The sequence below is a fragment of the Pelodiscus sinensis genome, chromosome 1 (genome assembly GCF_049634645.1).
Source record: "Pelodiscus sinensis isolate JC-2024 chromosome 1, ASM4963464v1, whole genome shotgun sequence".
NCBI classification, from domain to species: domain Eukaryota; kingdom Metazoa; phylum Chordata; order Testudines; family Trionychidae; genus Pelodiscus; species Pelodiscus sinensis.
In genome coordinates this window covers 838960-857359 of record NC_134711.1, presented here as the reverse complement: position 1 = coordinate 857359, position 18400 = coordinate 838960, and the positions used below count along the sequence as shown (strand labels likewise).

The 18400-nt window shown below is 74.4% G+C and overlaps 1 protein-coding gene across 6 annotated transcripts in view; it reads left to right on the top strand.

The window, feature by feature from the left end:
- SBF1 (SET binding factor 1) overlaps positions 1-18400 on the top strand; it is a 117367-nt gene that overhangs the window by 84871 nt on the left and 14096 nt on the right. For 3 of the 6 annotated variants that reach the window (XM_075924281.1, XM_075924264.1, XM_075924262.1), the window contains exons 12-26: positions 7683-7811; positions 7957-8055; positions 8552-8756; positions 9423-9535; positions 10252-10401; positions 10604-10672; positions 11316-11474; positions 11555-11805; positions 12081-12253; positions 12334-12407; positions 12515-12710; positions 12881-13008; positions 13911-14086; positions 16113-16190; positions 17904-18040. In XM_075924281.1, coding sequence (XP_075780396.1) covers positions 7683-7811; positions 7957-8055; positions 8552-8756; positions 9423-9535; positions 10252-10401; positions 10604-10672; positions 11316-11474; positions 11555-11805; positions 12081-12253; positions 12334-12407; positions 12515-12710; positions 12881-13008; positions 13911-14086; positions 16113-16190; positions 17904-18040 — 2137 coding nt within the window. The remainder of the gene's footprint in view (positions 1-7682; positions 7812-7956; positions 8056-8551; positions 8757-9422; positions 9536-10251; positions 10402-10603; positions 10673-11315; positions 11475-11554; positions 11806-12080; positions 12254-12333; positions 12408-12514; positions 12711-12880; positions 13009-13910; positions 14087-16112; positions 16191-17903; positions 18041-18400) is intronic. The other 3 variants (XM_075924291.1, XM_075924298.1, XM_075924271.1) reach the window with 1 other exon arrangement.

Here is an 18400-nt window from a genome sequence, read left to right as displayed (position 1 = left end):
CCCTGTGCAGTGACCCTGCTGGGGCTGCCTGGCCCCTGCACGGACCTGGGCAGAGACTCCGGGCGGAAGAGACGATGAGCAGCAGCTGCCAAAGAGCCCAGGCGCGGCTCCGAGGCGTCGCTCCGGAGTCCCTCCTTGGAGCCAAGGAAGGGCGCTTGAGTAGAAGCACAGCGCGCGCTGCAGTATCCGCCACACCTGCGGGGTGTTCCCAGCGCTTGCTCTCTGCCGGGAGCTGCACCGAGGAGACCACCACCAAATTCCGGGGTGTTGTGCACGGCACCGAGGGCACCCGGGGTGCAGAGCAGGACGGCAGGGAGGAGGAAGTTACCCCGCACACCCGGGGGTGCAGAGCAGGACGGCAGGGAGGAGGAAGTTACCCCGCACACCCGGGGGTGCAGAGCAGGACGGCAGGGAGGAGGAGGTTACCCCGCACACCCGGGGGTGCAGAGCAGGACGGCAGGGAGGAGGAGGTTACCCCGCACACCCAGGGGTGCAGAGCAGGACGGCAGGGAGGAGGAAGTTACCCCGCACACCCGGGGGTGCAGAGCAGGACGGCAGGGAGGAGGAAGTTACCCCGCACACCCGGGGGTGCAGAGCAGGACGGCAGGGAGGAGGAGGTTACCCCGCACACCCAGGGGTGCAGAGCAGGACGGCAGGGAGGAGGAAGTTACCCCGCACACCCGGGGGTGCAGAGCAGGACGGCAGGGAGGAGGAGGTTACCCCGCACACCCGGGGGTGCAGAGCAGGACGGCAGGGAGGAGGAGGTTACCCCGCACACCCGGGGGTGCAGAGCAGGACGGCAGGGAGGAGGAGGTTACCCCGCACACCCGGGGGTGCAGAGCAGGACGGCAGGGAGGAGGAGGTTACCCCGCACACCCGGGGGTGCAGAGCAGGACGGCAGGGAGGGGGAGGTTACCCCGCACACCCGGGGGTGCAGAGCAGGACGGCAGGGAGGGGGAGGTTACCCCGCACACCCGGGGGTGCAGAGCAGGACGGCAGGGAGGGGGAAGTTACCCCGCACACCCGGGGGTGCAGAGCAGGACGGCAGGGAGGAGGAGGTTACCCCGCACACCCGGGGGTGCAGGGCAGGACGGCAGGGAGGAGGAAGTTACCCCGTGCACCCGGGGGTGCAGGGCAGGACGGCAGGGAGGAGGAAGTTACCCCGCACACCCGGATCTCTCCCCACACACGGGCGCCTGAGGAAGTGATGTCTCCAACCACCCACGTGGACTCCCCGGGAGGGGGCTGGCGCCGGTACCTGCTGTATTGCAGGCGGGTTAATACGCGTCCTCCGGGCTCCGCTCGGAATGCGTCTGCGCCTCGGACGCAAGCCAACAGCTGGGCTTTGGGAGAGATTGGCCCCCCCGCCGCCCACCTCGCCCTGCCCGCGTCCCCACCGCCACGTCCCGCTGGCTGGGAAGGGCCTGGCACCAGGGCTGCCCGGGTCTCCAGCGGGGCCCAAGCTCAGCCCAAGAGCATCGAGTCGTCCAGACCGAGCCCCGTTCAGATCTGGCGCTTCACCAGAGCGGCGCTGCCTCGGCCCGGGGGGATGCTGGGCCCACGCTGTGTGCTGGCTCCTGCCGGCTGCCAAGCCTTGCCGTGCCTTGAGGGGGAGAGCCGGCTGGGCCGTGCGGCTCAGGCCTGGCCAGACGCTCTCGGCGGGGCCCGCTCAGGTGGCAGGGCTCCAGAAGTGGCGTCCCAAGTGACGTCTCCCTGGTGCATGCTCGGCGGGCTGGTGCCCTGCAGCGAGGGCGGCGGCAGAGGGATCGGCTGGTGCGTGCTCGGTGGGCGGGGCCCTGCGGCGAGGGCGGCGACAGAGGGCCCGGCTGGTGCGTGATCGGCGGCCCGGGGCCCTGCGGCGAGGGCGGCGACAGAGGGCCCGCCTGGTGCGTGATCGGCGGCCTGGGGCCCTGCGGCGAGGGCGGCGGCAGAGGGCCCGGCTGGTGCGTGATCGGCGGGCCGGGGCCCCGCGGCGAGGGCGGCGGCAGAGGGCCCGGCTGGTGCGTGCTCGGCGGGCCGGGGCCCCGGGGCGAGGGCGGCGGCAGAGGGCCCGGCTGGTGCGTGATCGGCGGGCCGGGGCCCCGGGGCGAGGGCGGCGGCAGAGGGCCCGGCTGGTGCGTGATCGGCGGGCCGGGCCCCGGGGCGAGGGCGGCGGCAGAGGGCCCGGCTGGTGCGTGATCGGCGGGCCGGGGCCCCGGGGCGAGGGCGGCGGCAGAGGGCCCGGCTGGTGCGTGATCGGCGGGCCGGGGCCCCGGGGCGAGGGCGGCGGCAGAGGGCCCGGCTGGTGCGTGCTCGGCGGGCCGGGGCCCCGGGGCGAGGGCGGCGGCAGAGGGCCCGGCTGGTGCTGTGCTCGGCGGGCCGGGGCCCAGGGGCGAGGGCGGCGGCAGAGGGCCCGGCTGGTGCGTGCTCGGCGGGCCGGGGCCCAGGGGCGAGGGCGGCGGCAGAGGGCCCGGCTGGTGCGTGCTCGGCGGGCCGGGGCCCCGGGGCGAGGGCGGCGGCAGAGGGCCCGGCTGGTGCGTGCTCGGCGGGCCGGGCCCCGGGGCGAGGGCGGCGGCAGAGGGCCCGGCTGGTGCGTGCTCGGCGGGCCGGGGCCCGGGGCGAGGGCGGCGGCAGAGGGCCCGGATGGTGCGTGCTCGGCGGGCCGGGGCCCCGGGGCGAGGGCGGCGGCAGAGGGCCCGGATGGTGCGTGCTCGGCGGGCCGGGGCCCCGGGGCGAGGGCGGCGGCAGAGGGCCCGGCTGGTGCGTGCTCGGCGGGCCGGGGCCCCGGGGCGAGGGCGGCGGCAGAGGGCCCGGCTGGTGTGTGATCGGCGGGCCGGGGCCCCGGGGCGAGGGCGGCGGCAGAGGGCCCGGCTGGTGCGTGATCGGCGGGCCGGGGCCCCGGGGCGAGGGCGGCGGCAGAGGGCCCGGCTGGTGCGTGCTCGGCGGGCCGGGGCCCCGGGGCGAGGGCGGCGGCAGAGGGCCCGGATGGTGCGTGCTCGGCGGGCCGGGGCCCCGGGGCGAGGGCGGCGGCAGAGGGCCCGGCTGGTGCGTGATCGGCGGGCCGGGGCCCCGCGGCGAGGCGGCGGCAGAGGGCCCGGCTGGTGCGTGATCGGCGGGCCGGGGCCCCGGGCGAGGGCGGCGGCAGAGGGCCCGGCTGGTGTGTGATCGGCGGGCCGGGGCCCCGGGGCGAGGGCGGCGGCAGAGGGCCCGGCTGGTGCGTGATCGGCGGGCCGGGGCCCCGGGGCGAGGGCGGCGGCAGAGGGCCCGGCTGGTGCGTGCTCGGCGGGCCGGGGCCCCGGGGCGAGGGCGGCGGCAGAGGGCCCGGCTGGTGCGTGATCGGCGGGCCGGGGCCCCGGGGCGAGGGCGGCGGCAGAGGGCCCGGATGGTGCGTGCTCGGCGGGCCGGGGCCCCGGGGCGAGGGCGGCGGCAGAGGGCCCGGCTGGTGCGTGATCGGCGGGCCGGGGCCCCGCGGCGAGGGCGGCGGCAGAGGGCCCGGCTGGTGCGTGATCGGCGGGCCGGGGCCCCGGGGCGAGGGCGGCGGCAGAGGGCCCGGCTGGTGTGTGCTCGGCGGGCCGGGGCCCCGGGGCGAGGGCGGCGGCAGAGGGCCCGGCTGGTGCGTGCTCGGCGGGCCGGGGCCCCGGGGCGAGGGCGGCGGCAGAGGGCCCGGCTGGTGCGTGCTCGGCGGGCCGGGGCCCCGGGGCGAGGGCGGCGGCAGAGGGCCCGCTGGTGCGTGCTCGGCGGGCTGGGGCCCCGCGGCGAGGGCGGCGGCAGAGGGCCCGGCTGGTGCGTGCTCGGCGGGCCGGGGCCCCGGGGCGAGGGCGGCGGCAGAGGGCCCGGCTGGTGCGTGATCGGCGGGCCGGGGCCCCGGGGCGAGGGCGGCGGCAGAGGGCCCGGCTGGTGCGTGCTCGGCGGGCCGGGGTCCCGGGGCGAGGGCGGCGGCAGAGGGCCCGGCTGGTGTGTGCTCGGCGGGCCGGGGCCCCGGGGCGAGGGCGGCGGCAGAGGGCCCGGCTGGTGCGTGCTCGGCGGGCCGGGGCCCCGGGGCGAGGGCGACTGCAGAGGGCCCGGCTGGTGCGTGATCGGCGGGCCGGGGCCCCGGGGCGAGGGCGGCGGCAGAGGGCCCGGCTGGTGTGTGCTCGGCGGGCCGGGGCCCCGGGGCGAGGGCGGCGGCAGAGGGCCCGGCTGGTGCGTGATCGGCGGGCCGGGGCCCCGGGGCGAGGGCGGCGGCAGAGGGCCCGGCTGGTGCGTGATCGGCGGGCCGGGGCCCCGGGGCGAGGGCGGCGGCAGAGGGCCCGGCTGGTGTGTGCTCGGCGGGCCGGGGCCCCGGGGCGAGGGCGGCGGCAGAGGGCCCGGCTGGTGTGTGCTCGGTGGGCCGGGCCCCGCGGCGAGCGCTGTTCATGTGGCGATTTGCGCTGCACCGGCACCTTCGCTAAGTGTTTTGTGGCCCCGGGATGCTCCGTAAAGGCCCCGCGGTTTGGAATTACAGGCGGGCCCTCCGCCCAGCCAGAGCCCGTTCACGGCTCGCTGCACGCAGGCAGGTGAAGCAGTCGGCTTCCCGCCCCGCCTGGCCGGCCCGTGGCTCCACCCGCTGAGCGCCCGGCCTTGGCAAGGCAGCCTCTTTGCACAGTGCTCTGCCCCTCGGGCTGGGCAGTCTGAGCCGCGCCCGTAGCGCTCTCGGGGTCGGTTCTGCTTGTGAGTCCCCCGGGCTCCCGCGTCTCCCAGCCCCGAGCGCGGCTTCGCTCTCCCTGCTGCGGAGCCTCCCAGAACGGGGCTGGACCCGCAACCCATGACGTCCGCAGAGGTCCCGGGAGCAAAGGGGCCCTTCCCGCGCTCAGTTCCAACGTTCCAGCCACAGGCGGGTTGTTTCCATCCCTGTGCGGAATAAATTATGTGCACCAAGGCAAGGGCGGATGTGCACCACCAGGGGAACAAACCTGGCTGGGGCGCCTGCTAATCGTCTGGAAGCACAAGAGCACAGCTTACAGGGAACCCTGCCGAGTTCCTGAGGATCTCCCTCCCCATGAGCAGCCCCCCCCCTTACACCCTCAGCCCCCTTGGGGGAGGGGGTCCATGCCCCCCCTTACACCCTCAGCCCCCTTGGGACGGGGGGCTGTCTGCTCTGTGACCCGGGGTCCCCCTGCGCCGTGCAATTCCCACTGACTCACCCACGTGTGTTAGCCCGGACACCTGGGCCCAGCCGGAGCAGATAACGGGATTCCTGGGGGAGCCCAACACGAGGCTCAGGGGGAAGGGGCAGTTGCTGGCTGGGGAACGTGAAGGAAGCCTCCTAAGCTGGGGGCTGAGGGTGTAAGGGGGGGGCTGGACCCCCTCCCCCAAGGGGGCTGAGGTGTAAGGGGGGGGCATGGACCCCCTCCCCCAAGGGGGCTGAGGGTGTAAGGGGGGGATGGACCCCCTCCCCAAGGGGGCTGAGGGTGTAAGGGGGGGATGGACCCCCTCCCCAAGGGGGCTGAGGGTGTAAGGGGGGGATGGACCCCCTCCCCCAAGGGGGCTGAGGGTGTAAGGGGGAGAGATGGACCCCCCTACCCCAATGGGGCTGGACCCCCTCCCCCAAGGGGGCTGAGGGTGTAAGGGGGGAGATGGACCCCCCTCCCCCAAGGGGGCTGAGGGTGTAAGGGGGGGGCTGGACCCCCTCCCCCAAGGGGGCTGAGGGTGTAAGGGGAGAGATGGACCCCCCTACCCCAATGGGCTGGACCCCCTCCCCCAAGGGGGCTGAGGGTGTAAGGGGGGAGATGGACCCCCCTCCCCCAAGGGGGCTGAGGGTGTAAGGGGGGGGCTGGACCCCCTCCCCCAAGGGGGCTGAGGGTGTAAGGGGAGAGATGGACCCCCCTACCCCAATGGGGCTGGACCCCCTCCCCCAAGGGGGCTGAGGGTGTAAGGGGGGGATGGACCCCCTCCCCCAAGGGGGCTGAGGGTGTAAGGGGGAGAGATGACCCCCCTACCCCAATGGGGCTGGACCCCCTCCCCCAAGGGGGCTGAGGGTGTAAGGGGGGAGATGGACCCCCCTCCCCCAAGGGGGCTGAGGGTGTAAGGGGGGGGCTGGACCCCCTCCCCAAGGGGGCTGAGGGTGTAAGGGGGAGAGATGGACCCCCCTACCCCAATGGGGCTGGACCCCCTCCCCCAAGGTGGCTGAGGGTGTAAGGTGGGAGATGGACCCCCCTCCCCCAAGGGGGCTGAGGGTGTAAGGGGGGGGCTGGACCCCCTCCCCCAAGGGGGCTGAGGGTGTAAGGGGGGGGCTGGACCCCCTCCCCCAAGGGGGCTGAGGGTGTAAGGGGGAGAGATGGACCCCCCTACCCCAATGGGGCTGGACCCCCTCCCCCAAGGGGGCTGAGGGTGTAAGGGGGGATGGACCCCCTCCCCCAAGGGGGCTGAGGGTGTAAGGGGGAGAGATGGACCCCCCTACCCCAATGGGGCTGGACCCCCTCCCCCAAGGGGGCTGAGGGTGTAAGGGGGGAGATGGACCCCCCTCCCCCAAGGGGGCTGAGGGTGTAAGGGGGGGGCTGGACCCCCTCCCCCAAGGGGGCTGAGGGTGTAAGGGGGAGAGATGGACCCCCCTACCCCAATGGGGCTGGACCCCCTCCCCCAAGGTGGCTGAGGGTGTAAGGTGGGAGATGGACCCCCCTCCCCCAAGGGGCTGAGGGTGTAAGGGGGGGGCTGGACCCCCTCCCCCAAGGGGGCTGAGGGTGTAAGGGGGGGCTGGACCCCTCCCCAAGGGGGCTGAGGGTGTAAGGGGGAGAGATGGACCCCCCTACCCCAATGGGGCTGGACCCCCTCCCCCAAGGGGGCTGAGGCCTCCTGGCCCTGACTCCTGAACCCACATCCCGTCTGTGCTGGGCCGTGTCCTGGAGGAGCAATAACCCCCCTCGAGTCTCATCGTGCTGCCGGCAGGTGCAGGGTCGGGGGGACCCGACGTGCTGCCACAAGCAGCCACGGGGAGATGCCCTGCCAGGGAATCCGGCCAGCTGCCCGGCCAGGCGCCGATCCCAGGGCGTCCGGAGGCCTGGCCACAGTCGTTTGGCAGAGCCCCTCTGGCTGGCCGAGCCCCGGCGGGAGGGTCCCGTGGCGCGGGGCGGGGGCCGTGGTGCTGTGCGCCGAGAGGCTGCCTACCCCCTGGGACATTCCCGCCTCGGCATCCCGGCCGTGTCCGTTCTGTCCCCGCAGCCCTCGAGCGTGTCGGCTCCAGCGCCCGCCCTGCGCTGCCTCCCGAGGGGCCGCCGTGGAGCTGGTGCCGGTGCGGATCGGGGGTGTGAGCTGTCGGGGAATTGAACAGTCGAGTGACCGCCCGAGTTCTTACTGGCCACTCGACTAGTCGATAGTTCCCAGCGCGCTCCAGCCCAGCTCCTGGGCCTGTCCGTTCGTGGTCCCTGTCCTCGCGGGGTCGGAGCTCCCCGCCGGCAGAGGCCTGGCGGTTAATCGTAGAGTCGCCGGCTCGTTTACAGCCACCCGCTGCAGGGCTGGAACGGCCTCCCGAATCCGCTGGGTTGTGCTGAGCTCTGGTGTGCGCTGCCGTGGCCCCGTCGCAATCCGCACATCGGGGGCCGAGAGGCCTGCCCAGGGCACAGCGAGCGGGCGGGGGGCACAGGGGGGCTGGGCCGCTGCCCTTCCCCCGTCACCTGCGCACAGTGACCCGCCGCGGTGCCAGTGGGGCCGCGGCCGGCTAGCCCTGACGCGGGCTGCTCTTGTTGCAGGCAGCCTTCCTCTGCCAGCGGGGCCTGGTGGAGGACGACTTCCTCACCAAGGTGCTGGAGGGCATGGCGTTCGCGGGCTTCGTGACGGAGCGGGGCGCCCCCTACCGCGCCATCGACCTGTTCGACGAGGTAAGAGGCGATCCGGGGGGCGGCCCTGCCCCAGACCCCCGCCGAGCACCCTCCCCTCCGCGGGGCCCGGCCTGAGCCTGGAGCACAGCCAACACCCGCGCTCCCACGCAGGAGGCTGCCCCTCACGCCTCTCCTCCACCCTCAGCTGGTCGCCGCGGGGGCAAAGCGCATGCGCGCCGAGGAGGGGAACAAGCAGAAAGTCCTGCGGCACATCAAGGAGCTGGCCGAGCTGCTCTATAAGAACGTAAGTGCCTGGGGGCGGGGCCCTGGGGGCGGGGCCCTGGGGGCGCATGGGGCGGTGGGGGCAGGGCAGGGCAGCCCTACCCCCTGGAGGTGCCCTTCTCCCTTCAGCTGTGTGCTGCGCCCAGCGCGGGGGTCGCTCTTCCAGCGGGAGGTGGGCGGCTGCTCTGCGAGCTGGGGTTTGACTCGGCACCCCGTTGCCTGCTCACTTCCGGGGTGGGCAGCCCTGCCCGCGGGGGCCTGTTTCTAGCACGTCCGCCCCCACGTGGCCCAGGGGTTGGAGGGTCTGGCCACCCCCGGCCCGGGCAGCTGGGCAGCCCTGCCCTCTCTGGCCAGGGTGAGCGTGGGGCTGGCGAGGGCACGGCCCATGCCCCGCGTCTCGGGAGCGCAGCGTGCTGCTGGGCCGGGGCCGGGGGCTGCTGGGCCGGGGCGGGGGCTGCGGGCAGGGCCCCAGGACAGCCTGCCTGCTGGAGGGAGAGTGACGCCCCTTGGTGCCGCAGGAGAACCCCTACCCCGCCGTGACCATGCACAAGGTGCAGAAGCCCACGGAAGGCTGCCACCTGCGCCTGCACCAGCGGCCGTTCCCCCGCCTGGACGAGGGCACGGTGCAGTGGATCATCGACCAGGCCACGGCCAAGCTGCAGACGGCCCCGCCGGCCGTGCGGGCGGAGAAGAAGTGCATGGTGCCGTCGGGACCCCCCATTGGTACGTGCCGGGCCGTGGCGCTGCCAGGCTCTCCGCTGGCAGCTTGGTGGGGTTCCCCAGCCTGCGGGCCCGGGGCGGGGATTCCCTGCAGCCGTGAGCTGCCAGCGGGGCGCGGAGGTTCGGCCGAGGCGCGTGGCCGCGGGATCGCAGCTTGGCGGAGAACGGGGGGTGACTGGGGGCCACAGGGAGCCGTTCAGGACAGCTGGGGGCCAGGCCTGGATTCAGGGGTGTCTGCTCCCTTCGTGTGCCCAGCTGGGGGCCTGCGGAGCCCTCGGGCAGCCCTTGAACGGGCCCCCAGGCCCAGCGGCCCCGTCTGAGCGGGCGAGCCGGGGCCTGCGGAGCCGGGGCGGCGAGTGGCTCGTGCCGATCGCTCGGCTCTGCCGCTGCAGGAAGCCACCCGCCCGGGTCCTCTCCCTGGCTGTGCCCTGTGGGAAGCCCTGGCTGTGCCCTGTGGGTTACGCGCTCGCTGGCGCTCCCAGCCCCGTGTGCCCGGGGCCAGGCCGTTCAGACGGCTCCTCCCCACCGTAGCCAGTTGGGCTGCGCTGCCTGCTGCAGGGGGGGGGGCTCCCCCGGGCGTCAGGAACGCGCAGCCCCTGCCCTCCAGAGCAGGAGAGATGGGCTGGCGGTGCCCCCCCCCCCCCAACAGCCGGCGGCTTTTCCCCTCAGCTGCCATCCTGGAGCGCAACGGCAGCGCCCAGGCCACCAGCGCCCGCCGCCTGGAGGTGGTACGGAACTGCATCTCCTACGTCTTCGAGAACAAGATGCTCGAAGCCAAAAAGGTGAGGCCTGGGGAGGCGGCCAAGCGGGCTGGGCTCCCGGCGCCAGAGCTGTGGGGCTGGGGGGGTCGGGGCTTCCCAGAGCACCAGGCGGTGCGGCCGAGCAGCAGGGAGAACCCCCCCGGCCGGGGGAAAGCGCCTCTTCCCGCAGCTGGGGGAGCCCTGTCCCTGCCCGAGCCCTGTCCCGCGGCGTTCCTCGGCTCCCCCAGCCGTGTGCGCCAGGGCCTGCGGGAACGTGCACCAGCCTCGCCAGGGCTCTGCCAGTCAGCTGGGCGGCGCTTGAATGTCTCCTGGGGGCCGCCCCAGAGCAGCTTCCAGGGGACCCTGCTCTCCTGCAGTCTGACCCCCTGTGCCTGGCCTCGCCCCACAGCCTGCTCCCCCCGCTGGACCCCCTCGCCCCACAGCCTGCTCCCCCCGCTGGACCCCCTCGCCCCACAGCCTGCTCCCCCCGCTGGACCCCCTCGCCCCACAGCCTGCTCCCCCCGCTGGACCCCCTCGCCCCACAGCCTGCTCCCCCAGCTGGACCCCCTCGCCCCACAGCCTGCTCCCCCCGCTGGACCCCCTCGCCCCACAGCCTGCTCCCCCCGCTGGACCCCCTCGCCCCACAGTCCCTTCGGCAGGCGCATGGGGGACGCCGGGCCCATCGCCAGCTGCTGCCAGCGGCCCTGGCCCGGCACCTGCGGGGCCCCCTCACGCCTCCCTCTGCGCCTCTCCCGCAGCTGCTGCCGGCCGTGCTGAGGGCCATGAAGGGCCGAGCGGCCAGGCACTGCCTGACCCAGGAGCTGAACCTGCACGTGCAGCAGAACCGGGCGGTCCTGGACCACCAGCAGTTCGACTTCATCGTGCGCATGATGAACTGCTGCCTGCAGGTAGGGCACGCGGGGCGAGGCCCCCGGCCACCGCCACCCTGGAGCCGGGCGGGGGTGGGGCGCTCACGCCCTGCCCCGGAGGGGGAGCCTGGCTGGACGTGTGCGGCTCTGGGGCCCGCGGTGGATGGCAGTTCCCCTCCCGGAGCTGGGGGCGGGGGCCTTCCGCAGGGCGCCGGCTCATCCCTTCTGTCTCCCGCCCCAGGACTGCACGGCCATGGACGAGCACGGGATCGCCGCAGCGCTTCTGCCGCTAGTCACGGCGTTCTGCCGGGTGAGTAGCGGGGCAGGCCGCGGGCGGTGCCGAGAGCGCCAGGGAAGCGCCCGGTGCCGGGGCTGCTCTGGCGGGAGTCCCAGCTCGGGCAAGCGCAGGGGCTCCGCTCTGGCTCCGGCCCCCGGCCTGGGCCCAGACCCGGACTCCAGCAGGTCTGAGGCCTTGTGCTCTGTGGCCCCGGCGTGGGCGGGGATGTCAGTGCCGCGGCCTGGGGAGCCGCTCTGGGCGTATCCGCGCCGCAGTGAAAGCCCGGCCTGCGGGGCTGCTCTCTTGCTGGGCAGACTGGGCCTGGGCTGGCGACGAGCTCTCAGGGCCCAGCGCTCAGAAGGCTCCTCCACGGGCCCGTCAGCCAACACTGCCCTGTAGACTGGCTCTCTGGAGCAGCGAGTGCTCCCTGTCGGGCTGGGCCTCCCCTCGGGCGCCGGGCCCGCCTGAGGTGGCGGAGGGCTGCGGCTCCGGGAGTTGGGGCCTGGCGTCCCTCTGTCTGGCGGGGGAGAGCCCGGCGTGTGGGAGGGGCCTTGGGGCAAGCTTGCTTTGCACTGGCAGGGCCCTTGGCGTGTGGGGCCGCCTTCCCCAGCCCCCGAGCACGGCAGGGGCTGGCAAGCAGCAGCACCGCCCCTCTGAGCCTCTTCTCCGCCCGCAGAAACTGAGCCCGGGCATCACGCAGTTTGCCTACAGCTGCGTGCAGGAGCACGTGGTGTGGACCAACATCCAGTTCTGGGAGGCCATGTTCTACTGCGACGTGCAGAACCACATCCGAGCCCTGTACCTGGAGAGCCACGAGGAGAACCACGTGGCCGAGGTGAGGGGGGGAAGGGCGGAGGGGCCCCGAGGAGCGGGAGCCGGTGCCGGCGAAGGGCTGACCTGTGCCCGCTCGGCTAGGAGGAGCCGCGGGAGGAGAAGTCGGCCCTGGAGATCGCGGCGGAGCAGCGGCGGCTGTGGCCGACCATGAGCCGGGAGAAGCAGCAGGAGCTGATCCAGAAGGAGGAGAGCACGGTCTTCAGCCAGGCCATTCACTACGCCAACCGCATGAGCTACCTGCTGCTGCCCCTCGACACCAGCAAGAACCGGCTGCTGCGCAGCTCCGGGCTGGGCGACGTGGAGAGCGTCAGCAACAGCTTCGTCACCAACAGGTACCGGGGCAGGGCGGGGGCGGCTTGGAGCTGGCCTGAGCTGCCAGGACCGGGGCCGGCTGCCACCGCGTGGGCTGAGCTACGCATGCTGGGCGTGGGCCGGGGGCAGTGTTCGCCCAGGCAGCAGGGCCGTGGCGTGGGGCCGGCCGTGGCGTGGGGCCGGCCGTGGCGTGGGGCCGTGGCCTGGGGCCGGCCGTGGCGTGGGGCCGTGGTCTGAGGCCGGCCGTGGCGCGGGGCCCGCACGTGCTCACGCCCGCCCCCTCTGCCCGCGCCAGCATTGCCGGCAGCGTGGCCGACAGCTACGACACGGAGAGCGGGTTCGAGGACGCCGAGAGCTCAGACGTGGCCAACTCCGTGGTTCGCTTCATCAACCGCTTCGTGGACAAGGTGTGCACGGAGAGCGGCGTCACCAACGAGCACCTCAAGGGGCTGCACATCATGATCCCCGGTGAGCAGGCCGGGGTGGGCGTGGCGGGGGCCCGTTCCCTGCTGCCGGGCCGTGGGGCTAACGCGCCTCCCTCCCCCCAGACATCGTGCAGATGCACATCGAGACGCTGGACGCTGTGCACAGGGAGAGCAAGCGGCTGCCCCCCATCCAGAAGGTCTGTACCACGGGCTCCACCCCCCCCCGGCCCCTGCTCCCCTGGGCCACTGGAGCCCGCCGGCTACCGCTCGCCCGTGGCTTCCAGCCCCTCCCTTGTCCCCGCAGCCCAAGCTGCTGCGCCCCAGCCTGCTGGTGGGCGAGGAGTGCGTGATGGAGGGGCTGCGCGTGTACCTCATGCCCGACGGCCGGGAGGAAGCTGCCGGAGGGAATATCGGGGGGCCCCCGCTGCTGCCCGCGGAGGGCGCCATCTTCCTCACCACGTACCGCATCGTCTTCAAGGGCACGCCCACCGACCCGCTGGGTGAGCCCCCCTCTGCAGCCCCGCCCTGGTTCCTCTCCCCGTGGCTCAGTGGGAGCCTGCTGGGCGGGTCTCCCCTCCCCAGGCCCCTGAGAAGGGGCTGGCGCCAGAGGGTGGGCAGGCGAGTGGCTGGGCTCTGCGTGCGGCTGACCTGCCCCTCTCCCCGTGCCCAGTGGGGGAGCAGGCGGTGGTCCGCTCCTTCCCCATCGCCTCGCTGACCAAAGAGAAGCGGATCGGCGTGCAGTCCCAGGGCGAGCAGTGCAACCAGGAGGTGCTGCAGCTGCGCTCGTGCACGTTCCAGGTGAGCCGGGCCCTGGGGCCGGGCTGGGAGCACAGGGCTTCGGGGGGCTGCCCGCCCGGCAGGTGGGACGCAGCCTCCAGGCCATGGGACCCCACGGCCTGCTGGGGGAGGGATTGCGTCCTGTTGTGGGCCCAGACTAGCGCCGGGGCGGGTCCCACGGGCCCGGGCAGAGAGCGCTTGGGAGCTGGGCTAGGCCGAGCTGAGCCAGGCACCGTGCTCGGCTGAGGGCAGCCGGCGCTGCAGCCCTGGACCACGGCGTATCGCCCCTGGGCTCTCGGCGGGCAGGGCCGGCAGCGGCTCGGGCCCGGGGCTCACACGAACGCCCACTGCAGCCACGCAGGAGCCTGGGGGGACGGGAGGGAGGCAGACGGGGCTGTCACCCCAAATCTTGGTTTTCTCCTTCCCTGAATCCCTGCTGGCTTTCAGGAGGGCCGCTGGCCTGGGCTGCGCCCTGGGACGGGACGCTGGGCTGGGGGGCGCTGGCCTGAGCCGCTCTCCTGGGTCTGTCCTGGGTGGGCCATGGCCGCGTACCGGTCCCTCCGGCGCTGGCCTGATTGTGCCCTGGCCTGGCCGTGGGCTCAGCCCGCGCTGCCGTCCCAGGGCCCTTCGCAGAGCAGGCCGGGGAGTGTCTGAGCCCCGGCTCCCTTGCCGCCCAGCGGGGGCGCTGCTGGAGGCCGACTCAGGCCCTGTCGGGAGAGCAGGCCTGTTCCTGGGGGCCCGGGACCTGCTGAGTTCCAGCTCTCGGGGTCCCTGCCCGCCTCTAGCCCCAGGGCCTTGCTGTTGGGGGGGAGCTGGGCCCTGGGCCGGGGGCAGGGTCGGCGGCGCCCTGGGGGCGCTGGACAGTGGAGCCGCGGGGGCAGGGCCCAGGGGGGCAGCAGCCTGAGCCCTCGCTGTGCCCACAGCTGCTGCGCATCGCCTTCGACGAGGAGGTGGCGTCCGAGAGCGCCGAGGTTTTCCGCAAGCACCTGCACAAGCTGCGCTACCCGCAGCACGTGCGCGGCACCTTCGCCTTCACCGCCGGCCAGGGCCCCAAGCAGGCCCCCCCGGCCAAGGCCAAGGACAAGAGCCCTTCCATCAGGTACGGCGCGCTGCCCCCACCGCCCCCCCAGGGACGGCGCGCTGCCCCCCCGCCCCCCCAGGGACGGCGCGCTGCCCCCCCCCGCCACCCCCAGGGACGGCGCTCTGCCCCCCCGCCCCCCCAGGGACGGCGCTCTGCCCCCCCGCCCCCCCAGGGACGGCGCGCTGCCCCCCCCGCCCCCCCAGGGACGGCGCGCTGCCCCCCCGCCCCCCCCCCAGGGACGGCGCGCTGCCCCCCCCCGCCCCCCCAGGGACGGCGCGCTGCCCCCCCCCGGCCCCCCCCAAGGACGGCGCTCTGCCCCCCCCGCCCCCCCAGGGACGGTGCCTAACCCTAACCCTCCCCTTCCCCCCGCTTAGGGACAATGCTCTGCCCCCCCCCCCCCCAGGGACAGCGCTCTGCCCTTCCTCCCCTTCCCCCCCGCTCAGGGACAGTGCTCTGCCCCCTCCGCCCCCCCCAGGGACGGCGCTCTGCCCCCCCCCGCCCCCCCAGGGACGGCGCTCTGCCCCCCCCCGCCCCCCCAGGGATGGCGCTCTGCCCCTCCTTGCCCCTTCCCCCCCTGCCCAGGACAGTGCTCTGCCCCTCCCCCCTCTCTCCCGCTCAGGGACAGCTCTCTGACCCCCCCTCCCCAGGATGGCGCTGTGCCCCTCCTCCCGCCCCGCTCAGAGACAGCGCTCTGCCCCTTCCGCCCCCCCCCCCCACTCTGGGACAGGCATTCTGCCTTTTGTCCCCTCCCCGGTCCGGCATGCTGTCTCCGCCCCAGCTCAGGCACAGCGCTCTGCCTGCCCCCCCCCACCCAGGGACTGCCTCTCCCCAGGATCTCGGCTCCCTGACGCCAAGGGGCTGCGGCAGCAGCAGGCTGTCGGGCTGCGGGGCCAGGCCTGCGCCGGCGGGAGGGGCAGGCGGGGGGGCCGTGCATGGGGGGCTGGGCCGTGCCCCCGGGCTGGCAGGGCTGTGCTGGCGGGAGGGGCAGGCGGGGGGGCCATGCATGGGGGGCTGCGCCGTGCCCCCGGGCTGGCAGGGCTGTGCCGGCGGGAGGGGCAGGTGGGGGGGCCGTGCATGGGGGGCTGGGCCGTGCCCCGGGCTGGCAGGGCTGTGCTGGCGGGAGGGGCAGGCGGGGGGCCGTGCATGGGGGGCTGGGCCGTGCCCCGGGCTGGCAGGGCTGTGCTGGCGGGAGGGGCAGGCGGGGGGGGCCGTGCATGGGGGGCTGGGCCGTGCCCCGGGCTGGCAGGGCTGTGCTGGCGGGAGGGGCAGGCGGGGGGGCCGTGCATGGGGGGCTGGGCCGTGCCCCCGGGCTGGCAGGGCTGTGCCGGCGGGAGGGGCAGGTGGGGGGGCCGTGCATGGGGGGCTGGGCCGTGCCCCCGGGCTGGCAGGGCTGTGCCGGCGGGAGGGGCAGGTGGGGGGGCCGTGCATGGGGGGCTGGGCCGTGCCCCGGGCTGGCAGGGCTGTGCTGGCGGGAGGGGCAGGCGGGGGGGGCCGTGCATGGGGGGCTGGGCCGTGCCCCCGGGCTGGCAGGGCTGTGCCGGCGGGAGGGGCAGGTGGGGGGGCCGTGCATGGGGGGCTGGGCCGTGCCCCCGGGCTGGCAGGGCTGTGCCGGCGGGAGGGGCAGGTGGGGGGGCCGTGCATGGGGGGCTGGGCCGTGCCCCGGGCTGGCAGGGCTGTGCCGGCGGGAGGGGCAGTGCTGGGCAGGCGGGGGGGCCGTGCATGGGGGGCTGCGCCGTGCCCCCGGGCTGGCAGGGCTGTGCCGGCGGGAGGGGCAGGCGGGGGGGCCGTGCATGGGGGGCTGGGCCGTGCCCCGGGCTGGCAGGGCTGTGCCGGCGGGAGGGGCAGTGCTGGGCAGGCAGGGGGGCCGTGCATGGGGGGCTGCGCCGTGCCCCCGGGCTGGCAGGGCTGTGCCGGCGGGAGGGGCAGGCGGGGGGGCCGTGCATGGGGGGCTGGGCCGTGCCCCGGGCTGGCAGGGCTGTGCCGCTCGTGGCTGCTGGGCCGGGCGCTGGGCGGCGTCTGAGCCTCTCTCCCGTTTGTGACCCAGCTCCCAGCAGGTGGCCGATATGTTCCAGGGCCTGGCAGTGGGGGTCATGTCCCTCGGGCACCGTGGCCCCTCGTCCACGTAAGACCTTCCCACGGCGGGGCTGGCGAGGGGGCCCTGGCTGCAGCCGTCACCGCGCCCTGCGCTGCTTCCTGCCACCGCTCTGCTTGCCACGGGCGTGGGCCTGCCTCTCCCGGGCTGCGGGCCTGCAAACTCGGTGCCTTTCCCCACCCTCGGGCCCAGCCCTGCACGGCCGCGCCCCGAATGGCCCCAGGAGCTGGATCTGGGAAGTGCCCTCCCTGTACAGCCCCGTCCCCTCCCTGGCCCTTGGCCCCCCAGGCAAAGCCCTGCTCGCCAGGGGGCACGTCCCATCCTGCTCGCCAGCCCAGAGGCTGTGGGGGGCCGGGCTGCCAGGGAGGGACCAAGCCGGGGCAGCGAGCCAACTGCGCCAAATCTGGCCTCTGCCTGGCTCCTCGCCTGGCCCTGGGGATCTGGGAGACGGGGGGCAGCAAGCTGGTCGGTTGTGACACCCGAGGGCCGGGCCGGGCCCCATGGACTCTCTGCTTGGAGCTGCTCCATGTGCCCTGTGGCTTGGAGGGCCCAGGCACCTCTGGGCGCCCCTTTGGGGAGGGGGCCTCCCCCACCCCGTGGTAGCAGGCCTGGCCATCCTGTCCTGGTGGGCTCTGCCTGAGCTGGGGCACAGGTGTTTCCCTGCATGACGGACCGGGCCGGGTCTGGGCACAGCTGAGGGCGCCACTCAGGGCGAATTGCTCAAACCCAGGGCTCCTTACAGCCCCCAGACTGGTGACCTCTCCACACAGGCCACAAACCAGTCCCACAGAGCGCTTCAGCCGCCTGCCTGGAGCCTCCCGAGCAAAACCCCTCCGACACCCCAGCAATATCCGTGCCCCAGATGGCCCCGGGCCTCATACACAGGTGGGGGGTCCTAGCACCCAATCCCACCTACCCCCAACAAGTTCTGTCCGGTTCCAAGAAACCGGATCCTTGGATCTTACCCACAAATTACTCTGGGCCAGTCCTTTAGAATCTACCACCTAAAGGTTTATTACTACGAGAGAGAAAAGCCTGAGAGTGAGGTTGTTAAAGGATCCTACGTTACATGCACCGAATCTCCCAGTTCTCGCTGCAGGCTCTAGCAGAGTTGCAATAGCTGCTGGCTTATAAGTCCTTGTTGCACATCCTCCGTCAGGGTGGGTCCACAGCTCCTTCCGGCTCTTCCATCCCTGCACTGCTGCCTCTGGGATGACGGGCTGAGCTGAGCACCAAGATGGAGTCGGCCACATGGCCTATTCATACCCCCTCCTGGCTTCCTCCGAGCTAGAGAGAGTCCCGTGGCCAGTGGCCAGGGGTGTCTTTGGCCTCCAGAGATCCATTGTTCCCTGGAGCTTTGCTCATTAGCGCGTCCATGGGCAAACATTCCCGGCCCATTGCCCTGCCTGACAGAGAATCCTTCAGCATCCGCACAGCGTCCCCGTTCCTAACTCCACACGCCCCCATGGACACAGCGGTGACCTGGCTGCTCCCCTTAAACTCCGGTAACGTGACACCTGCCTGCAGCCGCAGGCTGGCACAAGCTTGCGAGTGGGTGGCACTGAGGGCTGCTCCTGCCTCCGCTTTGCTCTGGCTGGGAGTGTCGGGGTCCCTGCCTCTCCCCCGATGCTGGGCCAGGCGGGCGCTCTGGAGCCCAGCGGGGCAGGGTCCCTGTGGCCGGGCCGTGGCACAGCCAGCCCGGGGCTGGTCCCCGCTCGGCTCACGCCCCCGCGCCCGTTCCAGGACGCTCTCCAAGAACCTGGTGAAGAACGCCAAGAGGACCATTGGCCGCCAGTACGTGACCCGCAAGAAGTACACGCCGCCTTCCTGGGAGCCGCGCAGCGGCCCGCACTGCCCCGAGGACGAGGACGAGATCTCAGGTCAGGCGCTCGCTGGGCTAACAGGCTGCCCCCACGCGGGGAGTCCCCTGCCGTGGCTGGGCTGGCTCCGCCCCCTGCCGGGCCGTGTCACCATCGGGCAGCCCGTCTCCGTCGCTCTGGGGCCCCTGCCGTGGCTGGGCTGGCTCTGCCCCCTGCCGGGCCGTGTCGCCGCCGGGCAGCCCGTCTCCGTCGCTCTGGGGCCCCTGCCGTGGCTGGGCTGGCTGTGCCCCCTGCCGGGCCGTGTCACCATCGGGCAGCCCGTCTCCGTCGCTCTGGGGCCCGTGGGGCCGTGTCACCATCGGGCAGCCCGTCTCCGTCGCTCTGGGGCCCGTGGGGCCGTGTCACCATCGGGCAGCCCGT